This window comes from Leptodactylus fuscus, chromosome 3, assembly GCF_031893055.1.
Source record: "Leptodactylus fuscus isolate aLepFus1 chromosome 3, aLepFus1.hap2, whole genome shotgun sequence".
Lineage (NCBI taxonomy): Eukaryota > Metazoa > Chordata > Amphibia > Anura > Leptodactylidae > Leptodactylus > Leptodactylus fuscus.
Genome location: NC_134267.1, coordinates 190,733,758 through 190,753,815, shown reverse-complemented (window position 1 = coordinate 190,753,815; position 20,058 = coordinate 190,733,758). Strand labels below are relative to the sequence as shown.

The window sequence follows — 20,058 nt, the reverse complement described above, 5'->3', positions numbered from 1 at the left end:
CTTCCCAAAGAGGATCTCGCCACCCTGACTTTACTCAGTCATTGTGGCATCATGGCCTGTATGATGTGTGGCGTATACTTCACACCTCGGAAAGAGATTATACTTTCTTTTCCCCGGTGCATAATAGCTATTCCCGTATAGACCTATTTCTCACTGACCAGAATACGCTTCCTTTGATACAAAGGACTGATATTTCTCAGATTACATGGTCAGATCATGCTGGTATTACACTTACTATAGCGGAGCGATATGGGGGAAACAGGGACTATATTTGGAGATGTAGCGACTATTTGCTATCTAACCCACGTACTAAAGCCTTGATTGTAAAAGATTTAGAGGAATTCTTTCAAATTAATGCCCATTCTGTCTCTGATCCTGCTATTATTTGGAATGCCCATAAGGCGTTTATTCGAGGCACCTTAATACGTTTAGGACATATCGAAAAGAAAGCTCGCCTAGCTGAAATAGACCGACTGACACGACAAATTAAGCATTGTGAAGACGCCAATAAACGCTCCCCTTCGTCTATAGCAGCGTCTGAATTACTGTCCCTTCGGAGACAATTGAGGGAATGTCTCTTATATCAATATGAGAAAAATCTGCGTAAGATGAAAGCTACATACTATTCGCAATCCAATAAAGCAGGTAAATTGTTGGCTTCTAGGCTTAAAGCTAAACATAAAAAAATCTAGGATCCCCTTTCTATTCTCTACTACTAACTCTGAAAAAATATATGACCCCAAAGGGATTGCTAATCGTTTTAAAGATTTTTATGACAAACTTTATTATTTAGCAAATGATACGTCTCAGTGTATCCCATCACGGGATGCAATTGATACATTTCTCAATAGCATTAAGTTACCTGTCTTGTCACTTGAGCAATTGGAGACTCTTAACGCCCCTATCACCTCTACTGAGTTGGATATGATATTTAAGACTTTGCCTCCACATAAATCGCCTGGTCCGGATGGACTTACTAATGAATATTATAAATCGTTCTCCTCTATTTTGAATAACCCTATGAGGGCCTTCTTGACTCACGCTATAACCTCTGCGAGTTTTCCTAGAGAGAATCAAGAAGCTTTAATTGTTACTTTACCCAAACCGGGAAAGGACCCTTCGGTCCCCCAGAACTTCAGACCTATATCTTTATTGAATGTGGATTTAAAAGTTTATGCTAAACTGATAGCTACTAGACTCGCGACTTGTCTCCCTGATCTGATTGCATATGATCAAGTAGGTTTTGTGAAAGGTAGGCAATCATATGAGAATACCCGTAGAATTTTGAATCTGGTTCATCAGACTGAAGTAAGGAAATTGGAAATGGTCATGTTGGCTCTGGATGCCGAGAAGGCGTTTGACCGTATTTGTTGGTCTTATGCCTTCTCGGTGTTGCGTAAGATGGGCTTCTCCGGAGATATACTAAGAGCGATTGGAGCTTTATATTCAGCCCCATCGGCAAAAATATTTACCAATGGCACCTTTTCGGATCCTTTTGATATAACAAATGGAACCCGTCAAGGGTGTCCTTTATCGCCTTTGATATTTGTTCTATCCATGGAACCGCTGGCTCAAGCTATAAGAGACGACCCTAATATTAAGGGTATTGATGTGAAGGGACGATCTCATTTGATCTCTCTTTATGCGGACGATATTATTTTAACTTTGACAGACCCTCAAACCTCTCTTTCACGACTCATGCAGCTGATTGACCACTTCGGGACCCTGTCCTTTTATAAACTTAATCTCTCTAAATCTCAAGCTCTTTCATTTAATGTCTCTCCTGGTCCCCTTCGAGCTTTGCATACACGATATGGTTTTGATTGGCGGCAGGAATCTCTTCAATACTTGGGTATTCAAATAACGACCTCTGCTGGTTCACTTTTCCACTGCAATTATTTACCTATGCTTAAAACATTGAAAGATAGCTGTGATAAGATGTCTCGAGTTGACATCTCTTGGATTGGGCGAGTGGCCGCTTTTAAAATGCTTCTTTTGCCTAAGTTGCTTTATTTGTTCCGCACATTGCCGATATTGATTCCGCAGTCATATTTTGAATCTGTTCAAAGAGTGATTTCCTGCTATGTATGGAATGGGAGGAGGCCCCGAATATGTAGAGGTCCTTTGTTCAAACACAAACTGGCTGGAGGACTGGGAGTTCCTAATATCCGTAATTATTATTTAGCTACCTTAACCGCCCAATGTTCGGGGTGGTGGAATGCAGATACTACTATTCCTTGGATTCAAATTGAACGGGCATATATTTATCCTGGCAGACTTAGAGATCTGCTTATGCTTCCTTTCTGGAATGTTCTGCCACCGAAATCGCTCTCTCCTACTATGATAGCCTCCCTCAAATCTTGGACTCTTATGCATGCGGAGGCCTCCTCTCATGTTCATTGGCTTCCATCTAATACTCCTTTGTCAACGTTATCATGGTTGATTGCCGATTTGGAGGTATCCTCATGGGAAAAATTGGGAATCGTTTATCTTTCAAAGTTATATGATGAACGTAACAATTTATTACACTTTCCAGCGTTGCAACAAAAGATTAGTTTGCCTCCACATCATTATTATAAATATATACAAATCTCCCATTTCTTAACTAAGATTCAGGTACCACCTGTGCCTTATTGCAATAGAGTAATATCCTATGTCTCAAAAAAAATGAAGGGCTTACGCTTCTTGTACAATGTATTAGGTGAGGTCTTGGAGTTTTATAAATCGCCTCCTTTTAGATATTGGGAACGAGACCTTAAGAAAACTTTTTCTGAGGAAGACTGGTGTCAATCTTTCCGTTTGATACACTCCTCCCTAATGTGTAGTTCACATATTGAAACTGCAATTAAAGTACACTTACGTTGGTACTATTCTCCATCGACTTTACAAAAAATGTATCCTGCCACTCCTGGGTCATGCTGGAGATCGTGTGGGGATGTGGGGACCTTTTTTCATATGATTTGGCAATGCCCACTCATCACCCCATATTGGCATGCAGTGTTTGCACTGCTTTCTGATCTATGCCACTGTAGATTGACCCCAAATCCATATTTAGGGATATTATTATTGCATATTCCTAGCACTGTCAAACCATATAAACGTCTCTTTTGCAAACTTTTAACGATGGCACAAATTTTGATATTCCAAAAATGGAAATCCAATTCGATTCCAAACCTTTCAGCTTTAATAGATATGGTAAACACTACGTTCAGATATGAAAGTATGATTGCATTAGGTAATCACTCCTACCATTCCTTCTTGCAACTCTGGGAACCATGGTCTAAATCAAAATATTTCGTATGACCCTGAGACATCTTCTGACCAAAGACTCTGCTTTTTTTCTGACATAGTCCTTGATATTCTGGAATACATTGTATTGGTAGTTTGCTTGACCTGTACCTTCCTTTTGTTCCTTTTTATGGTTTCTTTATTAATGTACATGTATCTACTGTTCATCTTGTACTATTATCATGAAACTGCAGATACCTAGCTGTGTATATACACGTCCATGTTTCTGCTTTCTGTTTGTATTTTGTTCTTGTTGAAAAAATTCTTAATAAAAATCATTGAAACAAAAAAAAAAAAAAAAAGTGTGCGATTTGGGGGGGTGAACCATAAATCAGTGATTAAGAAAGTCACTGATCACTAGAACAGGAGATGCCAATAGTCAGTTACCCATATATATATAGCATTTATCAGGTGCTGCATGTTATTGATAGGAATAGTCAGGGCCATTCAGATTAGTCTGCCCAGTTAAAACTATTTTTAAGTGACCCTCCACAAAAACACATACATTAATGCCCCTTCAGTAGCCCCCACGTAATACCACCAGACCCCTCAGTCACCATCAATATATTACATACACGGCTCCAGCTGCAATAATCGTGTGTCTCACCATGCCTCCCCGCAGCAGACATCATCAACCCAAAACTGAATAATGGAGCACAGAGCTGATACCTCCATATTCCACCAATGTATGCAACTCTGTGCCTTAAGGATACAGATAGAGTTGAAATCCCTTCCAGCTGCCTGAAACTAGACTCTCCAGCTCTATCTAGGTCGGATGAGGGGGCCCCCACTACCATAGGGCCCAGTGTGGATGTTGTGCTTCACTTATAGTTAGGTTGGTCTTACACGACTGTAATTTAAATCTACAAATGGTCTGCAATTGTGGGTTTTCAATTGCGGACCATTTGTGGACACATTATATTCAGTGCGGCCTCTTAGACGACCGGATACTTTATCCATGGTGTGCCATGCCGTGACCGAGGTCCACAATGAATACAGCAGGTCCGCAAAGGCTGTGAATTCACAGCACTGCACGGACTCGCCCATAGAACTCTATGGGAGCGTGCGGCAGGACACGGACGTCTGTGTAATGTCTATTTGGAGTAAAATAGTAGTGTTGCTGATCAGCAACTTGCGGACTGTAAAACCAATACGGTCATGTAAGACCAGCCTTAAAGTAGCAGCCAGCAAAATCTAAAAAAAATGAACTAAACTGATACTTCTATATTATTCTATATTATTGCACTGATTTCACTAAAATAAACTACTGACTCTTAAAGGGAAATTGTCACATCAAAAATGGTGTTCAGTCTGTAGGCAGCAGGTGATAGAACAGAGGGAGATGAGCAGTCTGATGCATAGGTTTGTGGGAAATATTCCATAGAACTTGTCCTTTATCCATCTCTGCTCTTTGCATATTGTAAAGTCTGCTCAGCTTCTCTTCCTCTATAACATGTCTGCAGATTACACTGCATTATCCATGTGACAAGTTCCCTATAGAAATACCCTGCTGTCCCACCAGATAAAATGATCCTGTCCTCTCCAGTACACATTTCTATGCACCATATACACAATTTCTATATTACTCCATAAAGTAGCCTTTACATTGAATTATAGAGTCTTTCCTATATCAGGTTGGTCCTTCAGACAAACAATTCTGCAGTTGCCAAACAGAAATATGTTTTAGTTTTTCTCCCTTTAAGCCTCTTTTGTTTCCAGTCTTCGTGCAGCTTTTTTCAGATCTTTAACAATCAAATCCACATCTTCTGTTGAAGTGTCTCGGCCCACACTCAAGCGAATGGCGCCACGTGCTACATCAGGTGGTACACCGCTACTCAGCAGCACATGGGACGGTCTGTGTAAGAAAAATTGGATTTTTGCAAAATTAACATGGAAGGATGTGTGCGAAAAGCATTTCATTAGAAGACATCTATTAGTTATATTGTGTACCTGTCCCCTTTGTCCGAGTGACATGCTGCACCAACACTCGCTAAGAGATACTCACAGTGTGAAAGCCACTCACGGCCTGCAATAAAGAGCAAAGGTTCATGTAAAATGGTTTATAAAAAGACATTAAAGCATATTTATTGTTAAAGAAAATGGCATTCAGGGTCTGGCTGTCCAGTCTCTATCTGTGCACTGTTTCTACTTACATTGTATGTATCAGATTTATTCCCATCAGTATAGTGTGCTAAAGTAAAGCTATCCCCTGGAACATGCCGTGCAGTCTGCAGGTAGCAGGGTATAGTTTTATATGGCTAGATTCATTATAACTTGGAATTTATTCATTGAAATCCCTGCATTTGCTATGCTGTAAAGTCAATAGGACAGTCCTATCAGTGACTTAGAGATTTCCTGTATGACTATGCAACCAAAGATAACAGTCACTGAGTAGGACCCACATCCACATAAGAGGGGACAACTTGCTGATCGCTGGGTATCACCTCCAATCTCCATAACAGGATTTTCCAGTTGGACTGAAAGCACGCATCACGTCATACATTTATTTGGGGACTGCTTGAAATAGCTGACAACTTACTCTAAAGAGAAAAAAAATCTAGAACAGCACTGGGTATACAAAAACCCTCTCAAGGGGTTAAGGTGCGAGTCTGCAGAAAATAGCTTAAAAAGTGAGGCGGATGAAAAATAGCAAAGGGTGGATTTATTCCACAAGTGCTACATTTCATTCCTCTGCATGATAAAGGTTAGTTATTTGTTAGTGGAACCAAAATATAGCACTTATGGAATAAATCTACTCTTTGTCATTTTTTATCCAATTTGAGTGCTGGCTCACTTTTTATGTATTGAGTACGCACTCAGCTATCTCCGACATTTCCCTTTCAAATCAATCGAGTGGCATGCGCTGTCTGACTAACCTCTCCATTCAAAACTTGGGTGCAAAACACCCTATTTCTTGGGGGTACCATTAATCATGAAGTCATCCCGTATCGTACATGGTTGGAAACCCCTAATAAGCATGAGTAAGAAGACTGACATACATACTTACCAAGGACTGGAGGTCTAAGCAATGACACATTGCAGGTGTTAGGAAGACGCTCAGTGCCGGAGAAGTGAGAATTAAACCGGATGTTATCACCAAATACAGCCTAAAATATGGTAACGTAACAGCAAAGTCATGTTCCAGTCTTGCATTGGGATGTAGCGTTGTAATGACCAGTTACAAAGACACTATGTGAATATTATCAAACCTACACAAGTTATGCTGTAGCTTTCAGCAAGTATTCTAGCACCGCTTTATTGTCAGATACCTGCCCAGCTGCCATGACAGCATATGCTCGACAGTAATATCTCATTGTTACCAGCAAGCTCACGCTGTGGCTGGTTACATGGCAATCTCTGGTAGAAATCTTATAAGTAGCTAAGACATGACTTCTGCAATCCAGCTAGTGGCCTCAGTAGTCAAGTACTGTACCAAAGACATTACCTCTCTGCAATGGCAGCCATGATGGCGGTAGTACTGCACAAGACAGCTGAGGCCACTGAGCGATCATGTATTGGTGACTGCTGGAGCAACAGTGCTGGATCACCATGCAAAAGAAGAGGTGAGTAGTGATTTTTTTTCTTTCTCTGCTGTTCTTATAAATATGGCCTTGTTCTAGAAAACCTACTCACCTGTAATCTTTCCTCCAGATAGTCCCGCACACTTCTCATGTGATCCTCGTCCACTGCACACTGACAGTTCACCAACTCCGCAGCCTGCAAAGAAAACAGGCCTAAGCTTAAATTCATAGAAAACTAAAGCAGTCACATTGCATATACTATATACCCTACACTTTGCAAAGCAGCAGGTTTCTAGTTATTTCTGATATCAATGTCAGTGAATTCTGATGTGCATGGCATGACTTTCCCCCAATGGCAGAGATATGTGAAGAGGAGGATATGGCTAGATTTCAATGTGCCCACTTCTTTCTTGTGGAGGGAGATAAGTCTTTGTCAAAAGGGCTTAGCAGCAGTTTGTCACCCCCTCCCCATAAAACTAAGTGCACATGCCTGACTGAGCAGGGAGCTTACTAAAACATGGCATATGACATACACATATATACAAAGAATTTCAGCCTCACCTTCCCAAGTCCTGCAATCATAGGTGTATTCTCTGTGCTGGAGAAAAGACACAATCTTTACAAATCAGCCATATTCCATAAAGTATTAGAAAGCTCTGCATTATTATCTAACCTTACTTCTCTGTTACAACTTTCACAATGTAATGTTAATAAGTAACAATTTATTATTTAATTAAAGGGGTTCCCTGGAATCACAATATTGATGGATTATCACTAGGAGAAGCCATCATTATCAGATCAGTGAGGGTCTACCTGCTGCTTACCTGCTGGTCAGCTGAATGAAGGGGCTGCAGCCCTCAGACAAGAGCTTTGGCCTCTTCATTGTGCATGTGGTTTTATTAAGGTTAGGTTCATATCTGCGTCAGAGTCTCTGGGGTCTGCGGGTAACCACTGTTTTAGAGGACGGGCTTGCTGTCATTCTTTTCCACCAGTACAAATGTGAATCTAACCTTATCTGTGCATTGTCTTCTTAGCAGTGACTGTGCTGGGTATTGTAGCTCTGTTTCATGCTGAAATACCAGCCTGGTATTGGGGTGTGAAGAGTAAGAACCCGACATATCTTACATTAATGGACTTTCAAATTGTGATTCCAGAAAACCCCATTAATCCTCAATTCTGACTCGACCACGCTTTATATCTGTGGGTCAGCACTTTATGCCCTACATATCCATCAAGGTTCCTTTTATTTGTTTGCTTCGAGGAATTTTTTTTTTTTAAATGGCTCAAAACAGAAAGGATCCCGCTGACCTTTTTAAGTAATAGAGCACAAAAAAAATTACACTATTCAGCAGCCGACCAAGAACAATAGACTCCTGGATGAAGCAGAAACGCCAATACTGTATCTTAGATCAAAGTTCACATTAAATATACTACTTAAGATTGCTTACCCTGGCCGGTAGTTACGTTCTTGTCCTCCTCCATATAACATCGGTAGCAGAGGAGTTTTGTGTCCAATTCCTTGCACATATAGTGCCCCAATACGAGGCCCATAAAACTGAAAGAAAAATTATTGCTAGAATAATAACATACATTTCATATAATACGGCAAACAAAAAATATTAAGAGAAATGCAAACATCAGGCAATAGCATGGAGGATGCTATACTGGACAGACTACGGCGACTACTGGTCTCTTATCACTGAGCCATAAGGCACCGAAGAAGTGCCCATGGTATTAAATACCACCCAGACATGAGATATCCACTGTTCATATTGTGCAGCGGTGAAAGTGTCCAGCAGATGAACAAAAATCTTAGTATCCATGATATAGTTTCCCACTTCAACTCAACATGCATCAACATTTTGGTATGTTTTTCTAGTGTAAAACAAGGCAACTATTAGCAGGTGCAAAGTTACAATAGACAGACTAATAATGCAACAGATTTCTCCTCTAGTATAACACACAGTGATTCATCTGGTGCAGTGTAGGACAGTCTAGTCTAGCTTTGTACCATTTATCTTGTAGACAGTATTAGTAGATCTGCTCCAATATGTGCAAAATAAGCAAACTAATAAGTGTTATAAACTAGGTATAGACACTATAAAAGTGTCCCAGATGTCTCATCCAACATCATCCATAGCAATAAAAGTTTACACAGCCTAAATGTTAGGAATAGTATATCTGTCCCAATGAGTAACACTGAAAACAAAATGTTACACTTTATATGATAAACATATAGAAGAGACAGGGACTGGATAATCCTAGGGTTATAACACAAGCCTCATAATTAGAGATGAGCGAGTACTATTCAAAACGGTAGTTTCGAATAGCACACTCCCATAGGAATGAATGGGAGCGGCCGGCGCGCAGGGGGTTAAGCGGCAAAACGCAGGCCCCGGCTGCGTCCATTCATTTCTATGGGAGCGTGCTATTCGAAACTACTGTTTCGAATAGCACTCTCTCATCTCTACTCATAACCAAACAACAAAAACAGAAGGTATGTATATGGCCTATGCAATGAAAGCAAACCACATACATTACCAAAATACCCTATAATTTTATCTAAGCAAAAAGACAGAACAGATATAAAACTAATTAAAAAGCATCTTTGTGCATACAACATAACCCTTAAGACAGCCATTATGATACGTGGCTAGTCCATCCACATGCCCCCACATTGTATTATAGGTAGATGGCACCGAAAAAGACTTCAGATTCAACTGAAATACAAAACACAATACGCAATGAAGTAAAGAATAGAAAATTACACAATAAAAATGGCATATGAATGAGTTGTGGTTCAAAAAGTGGCTTTGAATAAACATGGGGTTGAATCTAGCCTCGAAGAGTATATATGTTCAATATTTAATGTACAACATAAATAGTGTTAACTACCTTGTGTCCCACAATAGTCAAATAATGGACTCCCAATTTTTGAACATCAACACTGATCTTCCCCAGAGCTTGTGCTGCATCTGTGTGGATGAGGATATAGGGAAGACCCTTCGCCTCTCGTTCCTTAGAAATAGGTGCCAGACGTTGCGATAATTCTCCAACAGGCTGCATGGAAGACATAAGTTATCATTATTATTTATTCATAGAGCACCATTAATTCCAAGCTGCTGTACATTATTTTATTAATTCCGAGCTGCTGTACATTATTACATTAATTCCGAGCTGCTGTACATTATTACATTAATTCCAAGCTGCTGTACATTATTATATTAATTCCAAGCTGCTGTACATTATTATATTAATTTCGAGCTGCTGTTCATTATCATATTAATTCCAAGCTGCTGTACATTATTATATTAATTCCAAGCTGCTGTATATTATTATATGAATTCAGAGCTGCTGTACATTATTATATTAATTCCGAGCTGCTGTACATTATTATATTAATCCCAAGCTGCTGTACATTATTATATTAATTCCAAGCTGCTGTACATTATTATATTAATTTCGAGCTGCTGTTCATTATTATATTAATTCCAAGCTGCTGTACATTATTATATTAATTCCAAGCTGCTGTACATTATTATATTAATTCCAAGCTGCTGTATATTATTATATGAATTCAGAGCTGCTGTACATTATTATATTAATTCCAAGCTGCTGTACATTATTATATTAATTCCATGCTGCTGTACATTAATATATTAATTCCAAGCTGCTGAACATTATTATATTAATTCCGAGCTGCTGTTCATTATTATAGTAATTCCATGGTGCTGTACATTAATATATTAATTCCATGGTGCTTTACATTTGAGGGTTTACATACGGTACAAAAAGTATACAATACAAAAATAATACTAACAGTGACCGACTGGCACAGTGGGGTAGAGGGCCCTGCCCGCGAGGGCTTACAATCTATGAGGGAAGGGGGTAGAGACAGAAGGAGAGGGGGAGACTGTACAGATGGGGGTGCGGTGATAGTGTTATTGGAGGTTGTAGGCCTTCCTGAATAGGTGAGTCTTCAGGGCCTTCTTGAAGCCTGTGATTGTGGGGGTCAGTTTTATGTGTCTTGGTAAGGAGTTCCAGAGTATGGGAGAAGCACGAGAGAAATCTTGGAGACGGCTGTGTGATGAGTGGATAAGGGCAGAGCGGAGTAGGAGGTGTTTGGAGGATCTGAGGTTGTTTGTGAACAGGTAGTAAGAGATTAGGTCATAGATATATGGAGATATATGTTAATATAAACCAATACACACAAATGAAAATAAAAATACAAATATTTCATGGATGTTGTAGGATTCTGAATAATAAAATTTATTATTAAATAGATCACAGTAGATGAACAGGAAAGTGCAGGTAATTCTGTAATAAAGTAATACTTCCTTTTCCTGGTATTTTTGGCTAATCCTGTACACGCTCACTCACCATGATGACCCCGGTCTCATTATTTGCCAGCATTATGGAAACAAGACAAGTGTTTGGACGAAGGGCGGCAACAATATCATCAACCTCCACTCGCCCCGTCGTGGTAGAGACTGGCACAAAGGTTACCTCTAAATTAGATTAAAAAAAAGTGAAACAAAATAAAAAGTTCATATTCAATATCTCAGGTAATGAATATTTGTTCATACAAGACTTCCAGCATACAATTCAGGGAAAGTGGATTTTTCTGTTTTCATTCGGAAGCAGTAAACCAGCATATAGATAGCTCTGCTCTCAGCCGAGAAGTGGCTACGACTGTACTGAGTCTAGGTAATGCTCTGTGAGCTAAATACAACAGCAACAACTTCACAGTGTAACAAATGCACATCATTTTGTCTCCAAAATTCCTATGCACACCCAAGGGAAATAGACTTTTTTTTTCTTTTTTTTTTTGGGGGGGGGAGCACCAACAGAAGTAGGTTGTACTGGACAATAAACCATTGGTTACGGATCAGAAACCATGAATAATGCACCCAATAACAGCTTTAGCAATGACAGAATATGACCATACATTTTCTACGAGCACAATGCTTGCAAAACACAAAATGTCATCAAGTCATATGACAGTTTTATCATGTAAAAAAATAAGCAATCCAAGTCCTATTAATAGATTAAAGAGAATAAGGCAGGAGACTTACCGGCTCGGTGCTCCCTCTGCAGGTGTTTAAGGGGCAGTGCAATAGAGTCGTGTTCCACATTGGAGGTAATGATGTGTGGTAATGCCTTGTCTAGAAAGCTGTTTTGTTCATTCTTGGTTCTTGTGTTGAAGGAGTCCACGGCTGAAAACAATACCATGTTGTTGGACTGCAAGAAGAAAGTTGTAAATTAACTGTAGGGCCAAGTCCGCACATCAGACTAAGGAGAGATTAAGACACCTTTCTTTTATATTTGTCCTTTCTTTAGGGCCTACTCCTGCTTTTCTACTCATATATCATGTTGACTACCTCCACGTACATGAAAGTCGTCTTTAGGAATCTGAAGTTAAAGGGGTAAAGGGCTGTCTCACATAGACAGAAAGAAATTGTGTAGAGTGATGGTGAGGTTAAATGGCAAGTCTGCTCTAGAGATCATATAAGAGACCTCTAGATAGAATAAATCTATATTGTGACAGAAAGGTTGTTTTCACTGTCTATAAACCTGGGAACAAACCAAGCCCCAGTGACCTAGCGTAAATGGGAGTGTCATGGACATCCATCCGCCCATATTAGTTCATAAATCTCTATGACATATATCCATTTTCATTGACACAGTAATGCAAAGGACCCCCTGACATTCTCAACATCCCCACAAAATGGGTTTCTTAAAGGGAAGGATCTCCTACGACTGCCCATTCTTGAAACCAGATGGTTGATTGGAAGGACATGTATACTTCTTTGCTTTGCAAAATTAGTTATGTATGAGGTAGTGTATGTACATATAAGAAACCAGTAAGTATGAATAATGGGATAGGAATAGTGGAATAGATGGGCATTAGAGCTTGACACCTAAAACAGTTAGATCTGGTATATATCCACATTTTACATCCCTTAGTGTAAAACATGTATTAAGTGCAAGTTTCAGCCTCAAATCCAGATATTAAGGGCAGAAATTTACTGTCCTAGCCTAGTGCCTTCAGAATATTGTATACAGATAATGTAAGGTTATCTGTTTCCCATGTCACTAAAGGAGTTTAGGGACTGAGTGTAAAGTAGTGGAGTGTGGAAAAACTTGTAAAGCAGTGTCATCTGTCCTCTTGTAGGGTCTTTTCTGGAGAACCATCTCAGGATCTCATTCCATGTATCCCATTCCTGGTCTGGAAAGTGGTATTGATGGGATATAGCTTTGAGCTGGTATTGGAAATTTAGATTGAATGTTATCCAGGGTGTATGTCGCCTCTCCTCAATATTTTTCCTATCAAAGTTATGCCCCACTAGTGCAAAAATAGTGCAAAATATTGAGCAACAGTGGCCATTTTGAAAGTGGGGGGTCGACCAGTGTTAAGTGAAGTAACACATTAGGACAGAATGGAAATTGGCCTGTACTTTGTGCCATGTTTTCCATGAGGTGAATGAGAAAGGACTGTACTTTATTTAAGTACAGATATGAGAGATATAAAAGGTTATTATTATTGTTTATTTATATAGCACCATTAATTCCATGGTGCTTTACATTTGGGGGTTACATACAGTACACAGAATATATAGGTAGATATAATACTAACAGTGAGCGACTAGCACAGTGGGGTAGAGGGCCCTGCCCGCAAGGGCTTACAATCTATGAGGTTGGTCGGGGTCTGACTGCAATGCAGGTGACAATTCAGTGTTAGGAGTGTGTAGCAGAATGTACCGTGCAGTAAACCTGACACAACCCTATATAGACCTGTCAGTTGCTTAGGGTCTTCTCTAGAGCAAGAAGGTTACCTTTTAATATTTGGACAATAGGTAGTAGCATCACTTCCATAAACTCCAGCTCTGTGCATACTTCAGTACTTGCCATTCCACTGATTCTAATGCAGCTGGAATTTTTTCTCTAGACCCCACGACTGCTGACCAATCAATGCTCTTAGTTTTTGTACCTGATATGCTATTTAAAAGGGTTATGTAGCTTCCAAAAATGAACTGCAAATGCATCCACAGCAGTGCTAAAACCTCACTGCTCCATAGTGCACCCTTTGCTAGGCTTTATTTCACTTGCTGCCCCCTGTATCACTGTTATAGACACAGATATTTTGTTTTTGCTGCCACATATTGTACATTATTTATATCATTAGACTCACTTCTGTCCCTCCAGATGTAAAGATGATGTCTCCTGGCTTTCCTCCCACCATCCTGGCTATTTGTTCCCGTGCTGTGTCTATAAATTCTTTGGCCTTACGTCCTAAACATGAGACAAAAAAAAACAATGAACAAACACGTATACAGCACAGTTAACATACCCAGGAACAAACACAGATTTCCTACAACTTATAAGGACTCCAAAGTGGACCATAACAAAATACATTATTTGCTAACCAGCAGACAGCAGTAGCAGCAATAACTGGAAATATCAGACCACTAACTCTAAGAATGAAGTACTAAGAGGCCGTACATCTGTAACATGGTGTAGACAAGCACTGACTGCTTTAGCAGGATTACGTTTTAAACTTTAAACACTTCCACTTGGTGGACTACACATGTAGCAATGTTACTGTAGATGGCAAACCATGTTCATGTGATAGGCCTCAAACACAAGACCTATGGCCTGCATTAACAATGCATTAGCCTTACAGATAAAGAGGGACGAGGGCACTAATCTCCATGAAATGCAAGAATGCTTGGTTCATCTATATTAATTATTTTCTGCTTTATTTTATTAATTCCTATAATTAATTCTATGTTTCTCTCTTTAACGTAACTAAAAGAAAAGGATTCATGTAAATTGTGAATGAAACATATGATCTATGTATGCTGCTGTCTATACATGGAAATCCCATACAGTATCGGGAATTTACTAACCTATCTACACCATGCGACGGATCTTTAGATTCATAAAGTGGTCAGGATTGGATCAAGACCAGTGGGGACGTTGGGGAAAAACCTTGCCTGAAACCCCTCCGCAGAAAGAAACAGAGAATAGCTGAAAGTACTGAGCATAATAATAATGACATTCAATGGCTGTGTTATACAAAATTTTGATATAAAGTAAACGGGGTATTAGGTATATATGTATTAGAACGTTAGACAAAAGTCTCTAAAAGTAACAAATTTATCATACAACAGTTTAGCACAAGATAAATAAGGGAACATGTTGAGGTTTTTTGATGCAGTCTTTGAAGCCATAGATATGTATAGATCTTAAAGAGTGAGAGCCAATACAGGACAGATAGTACTTCACTTCTGGTTTTGGTCTAAAAAAAACTGCATTGACGGCATTAAAGAGGAGCTTTCACATCCTCATGAATATGCAATTTTATATTCCACCAGAATTGCACCCTGTGGTGCTGAAGATACAGGTGCCATTAATATTGGAACCGATATCTCCCCACTGTCAGAAGAGTGGGCTTTACTGCTCGCTGGACTGTGAATAATGCCCCCTCTGACAGTACAAGTCAATTGTAAGGAGCAATGCCTTGTAGGTGGCATTCCTCTCAGTCCAGTGATGATGCTGAGTAGTAAGGCCCGCTCTTCTGACAGTAGGAAGATATTGGTGCTGAAGTTAATGGCACTGATGTCTCCAGCACTGGAGCGCATACTGGGAAAGTCAACAGTGTGCTGAATTCAGTGCAGTATTGACGAGGACATGAAAGTTCCTTTTTTTAAAAAAAAAAGAAGAAAAAAAAAACCAAAAACCCTAATGTGTGTTGTTAACCTGAGAATGTCTATGCTAAATTTATGTTAGGTTAGTATTATTATTATATTATTATTATATTATTATATATTATTATAGTTATTATAGTATTATTATACAAAATGAGTAATTCTGTTCCGTTATTGTTTTGTCTTCCTTTTGTCATGATGCATAGACACATCTCAAAAAACCTCACCTCTGCTGTAACTGCTGCTGGGATTCCCCCAAGCCTCTTGCAGGGCCGCAGTGACAACTTCCACCACTGCTGGCGCAGGAGGAGTAGTTGCATTATAGTCCATGTAGACCTTCCTGTTTAAACAATAGGACAAAATATGTGAATTACGGTAAAAATTTTAAAAAAGGAAAAAATTCCATAAAACTAAAACTGATATAGTAGAAAATCTAGTGCTTGTCGGATATTATGATGGTCTTGGAGATACCTATTTGGCTCACCATTTATCGGGTGTCTCTGCTGTTTCCATTGCTTCTATTTTGCTGATGTGTTGTTGTTATATACAGGAGGCTAAAAAGAGACAAAGATTAGAGATGGACGCCAAAGGTGCTACAAAAACTTCAACTAGATGATAAGAGACTCTTGCTAGCTCTGTTTTGTTCCTTGACTTTTATTTATCCTCTGACATGCAACTGAGGTCTACTAGAATATAACCATGAGCTGGTACTTGAACCAATCTTGCTAGAACTGGGGTTGCATTTATACTCACTGTAACAGATATACTTTAATCCTTTCCTTAACCAGTCATTTTAGTTTTCTTCCTTGTCTTTCAATTTTTCCGTAGACATAACAGTAAGAGGATTTGTGCTTTGCAGGTTAACGTTTTTTCTTATGGCTCCACTTAAACAGGACTTTTCACCACCTCCACCAACTCCAGACCTTAACACATTTATGTGCAATGCTCCACTTACTGACCAACAAGTGCGCTTAATTTTGGTGCCTGATGTGGTATCTCAGCTCTGTAACGTCTGAAGGGTAGTGTCAGGCATAGGGTGTGATTCAGAGCTCCAATCAGAGGCAGCCAGTGTCAGAGCTCAGAATCACACCCCTGGTCTGCTCCTGCCTGACCCCGCCCTCCTGACAGTACAGAACCTAAGAGCCTAAATAGCATATCAGGCACCAAAACTAACAGCATTAATTGCTTGGGAATGGTGGGGGCTAGAGAATAAATTCCAACTGTGCTGGAATCAGTGCAGCAGCAGCTATTAAATTATGTGGAGGAGGTGAAAGGTCCTCTTTAATGAATAATATAGTCTATAGCAAATCTTTTACAAAATTACTGTGAAGTAGATTGGGAAAAAAGCAATTCTGCCACAGTTTTTTGGGGTTTTGTTTTTACTACATTCACTATTTGGTTAATATGACATAGTAATTCGTGTTGTAGGTTGGAACAATTACCACAATACCAAATATATACATATATTTTTTCTTTATATTCAAAAGGGGAACGGAAGCGATTAGGGTATAAAAGGATCCTCATTGTGGAAGGCAGCATCTGACGGTTTAAACGCCTGGGATCTCCAATACACAGCAAATACCTGCTGAAGTGAAATAGGTTCAGTCCCTTGTTGTCTCTTCCTACTTCCACTATACAGTCAGGCTACATATCCATAGGGGGTTAATACTAACAGGACAGGGACAGGAAAGTGAAAGTGCTGTCTAAATAAATAGTGGCCAAAAATACACCTCAACTTTCTTAGCAACTCTCAGCTCCTGCACCGTGTTTGCCTTTTGGACTTAATGGGAATGCCGGGTCCATCAGATTTAATATAATTTTCGCAAAAAAATGGTGTGAGTTACACCACAAATCTATGTCAGTTCCAGAGTAGCATAGATTTCATTTTGGGAGCAGCTAAACACACAAGAATTATTTAGAGGCTGGGGTCTTCTAGTAATTGTGGTATATCTCGTGACTGTTAGGGAGGGTTCACACAATGTATTTTAGGTTCGTAATCTGGCACGTCTACGCCGCGAGAGCTTTTGCGGGCCGTATACGCTCCCATTGATTTCAATGGGAGTGTGGATCGTATACGCGGCGCTATTTTGTGGCCGTGATTTTTTTTTTTTTTTGGGGGGGGTGCCTTATATTAGGCAATTAAACAGAAACCTCCCCCATGCCTTATTTTCGGGGGATGACCTATCTTCAGGTAAACACGGTAGCGACCACAGGATAACTATATTCACACAGCCATGCTGATGTACAGCTGTTTATCATGGCCGTCTGTATCCAGTATAAGGCCATATTCACACCGGCATGATGATTCAAAGCACAGTCAGTGTCGCATCCGATTTTTTCATGAGTCTTAGGGCTAGTTCACACGGGGACATGGACGCTGATTTTGACAGCGGATTTTGCGGCCAAATCAGCGTCCATACAATGTATCCCTATGTGAACTGCTCGCTTTTTTTATCTGCTAGCTCGCTAGCAGAAAAAGAAGCGACATGACCTATCTTTCGGGCGGAAGCCGCTCGCGATGAGCCGCGGCTTCCGCCCAGCCGCAGCGCCCTCCATGTCGGCTCATTCATTTGAGCCGACAGCGGAGGTGAAAGCCGCGACCGCGATGGTCGCGGCGGGAGCAGTTCACATAGTGTGGACATTGTATGGACGCTGATTTGGCCGCGAAATCCGCTGTCAAAATCAGCGTCCATGTCCCCGTGTGAACTAGCCCTTAGGAAACTGGGCAGTGTTTGTGATGTGTCAAATAGTAATGTATGCTGTACTGTTCATGATGAGAGGGATCGCTCGCCTGTGAAGATCTTTATTGTGAACAGAGCCTGACAGCCACAAAGTGATGGACTGATTGACTTTTAATAGAAGAAAGTAGAGCGGTGTGTCTGTCAAAAAATAGAGCATGCTATTTATTGCCCAGACAGCACTTGGTCATGTTAACAGAGACCAAAATCTGATACTGATTTGGGTTATGCCCCCATTCCCTGAGCCTGGACCATGACAAGTAATAGGACTGTAGTAACTTCTACCAGGGATCAGTAAACTCCAGCTGTTGTAGAACTACAACTCCCAGCATGCCCTGAATAGGTGAGGTGCTGCTGGCTGTTCACCCCTGACTAGGCCATAGGTTACTGCAGCGCCCACAGACCTCGCACATCACCTCGCCCTCCTCTCACTACTTACATTACTACCCAGCACCGGAGGAGAGACAACCATAGAGAGCGCGCTGCGGCGTGACAGAGCGTCTCACTCCACACAGAGGAGGTGATAGAGCGGCTCCTATGACAGAGGGCGGGCTGCTGGTTTTAGGTTACAGGTCTGGTGTAGTTTCCGTAGCCTGTTGGTTCATGTGCGGTATTACAGTGATATGTACGGGTTATTCTTCTATTGGCTCATTTATTAGGCCTATGTGTACAACATGATTGTGTGGAGTCACAGCGCCCTCTAATGGTGAAGACGTGTCACAGCTCAGATATGCCTTTTCTATTCTATTTTGGTTGTGATATGAGTTATCTATGGTGGCGAAGTACATGAAACAGGGAGGCCTGAGGCCTGGACACAGTTACTGTGAAGTACCACAAGAAAATTTAACAAACTTGAAAGCATTTTTGAAAACCACATCCTGTTCACTTTAGCTGCGGAATCGTGAACGTTTTCACTATAGATTTCATAGGGGAAGAAAAAAAGCAAAAAAAAAAACTTGTGAAAAACTCAATCCAAAATGCTGTGAAAAAACCTTTTCGCTGTGCTCTTTTCTCCAGTGCTTTTTAGCTGCCTTTGCTACATGGAGCTATACCCTATAAACCAAAGAGTCTCAGGGTCGGTTCACATCATTCGTGCGGGCAGTGTGCGGCAAGCACACAGACCCCGTTATAGTCTATGGGGTCCGTGTGCTTTTACAGCACAGCGCTTGCAATTGCGATTGTATTCCATCCAGGGGGACTCCATGCGGACTCTAACTGGACAGAATACATACACTAATGTGAACCAGGGGACAGTCTCCTGACTGGGTTCTGGCTGGGAAATCCAGCTGATGTATGAATCTGATTTTGCCTAGATTCCCCAGTGTTTATAGGGCCTTATGAACCACATTAGATGCGCCAAAAAACACTCTTAGGGCGAGTTCACATGATGTCTTTTGGCTCGTAATCTGGCACGTAGACGCCGCGGGAGCTTTTGCGGGCTGTATACGCTCCCATTGATTTCAATGGGAGCAGGGATCGTATATGCGGCGCTATTTTGCGGCCGCAAAATAGCGCCGCGTATACGATCCCGGCTCCCATTGAAATCAATGGGAGCGTATACAGCCCGCAAAAGCTCCCGCGGCGTCTACGTGCCAGATTACGAGCCAAAAGACATCATGTGAACCCTCCCTTATTGAAATCCTCCCATCCTCACTGTCAATAGCAACCACTACTGATCTCTCCAAGTTGCACAGTAGCATGGCCATGGGGCCTCTCTTGTACACTCCATGATCTCTTCCCTTAAGTACTATCATGGTGTCTATCATACACATATCATTGATAGACACCATGCTAGTACTT

At 40.6% G+C, this 20,058-nt stretch overlaps 1 protein-coding gene across 2 annotated transcripts; it reads right to left on the bottom strand.

The window, feature by feature from the left end:
* Positions 1 to 3,189: 3,189 nt before the first annotated feature.
* SCLY (selenocysteine lyase) lies at positions 3,190 to 18,769 on the bottom strand. 2 transcript variants are annotated; one of them, XM_075266750.1, is made up of 13 exons: positions 18,698 to 18,769; positions 16,005 to 16,074; positions 15,748 to 15,860; positions 14,002 to 14,102; positions 11,885 to 12,050; positions 11,190 to 11,317; positions 9,705 to 9,869; positions 8,258 to 8,364; positions 7,371 to 7,407; positions 6,922 to 7,005; positions 6,296 to 6,395; positions 5,239 to 5,314; positions 3,190 to 5,143 (listed from the first exon to the last, which is right to left on the bottom strand). In XM_075266750.1, the coding sequence occupies exons 2-13, from the start codon at positions 16,031 to 16,033 to the stop codon at positions 4,987 to 4,989; spliced, it is 1,263 nt and encodes a 420-aa protein (XP_075122851.1). In that variant the 5' UTR covers positions 16,034 to 16,074; positions 18,698 to 18,769; the 3' UTR covers positions 3,190 to 4,986. The 2 variants fall into 2 exon arrangements, with proteins under 2 accessions (XP_075122851.1, XP_075122852.1); XM_075266751.1 differs by lacking the exon at positions 18,698 to 18,769 and having other exon boundaries at positions 15,992 to 16,047.
* Positions 18,770 to 20,058: the final 1,289 nt, after the last annotated feature.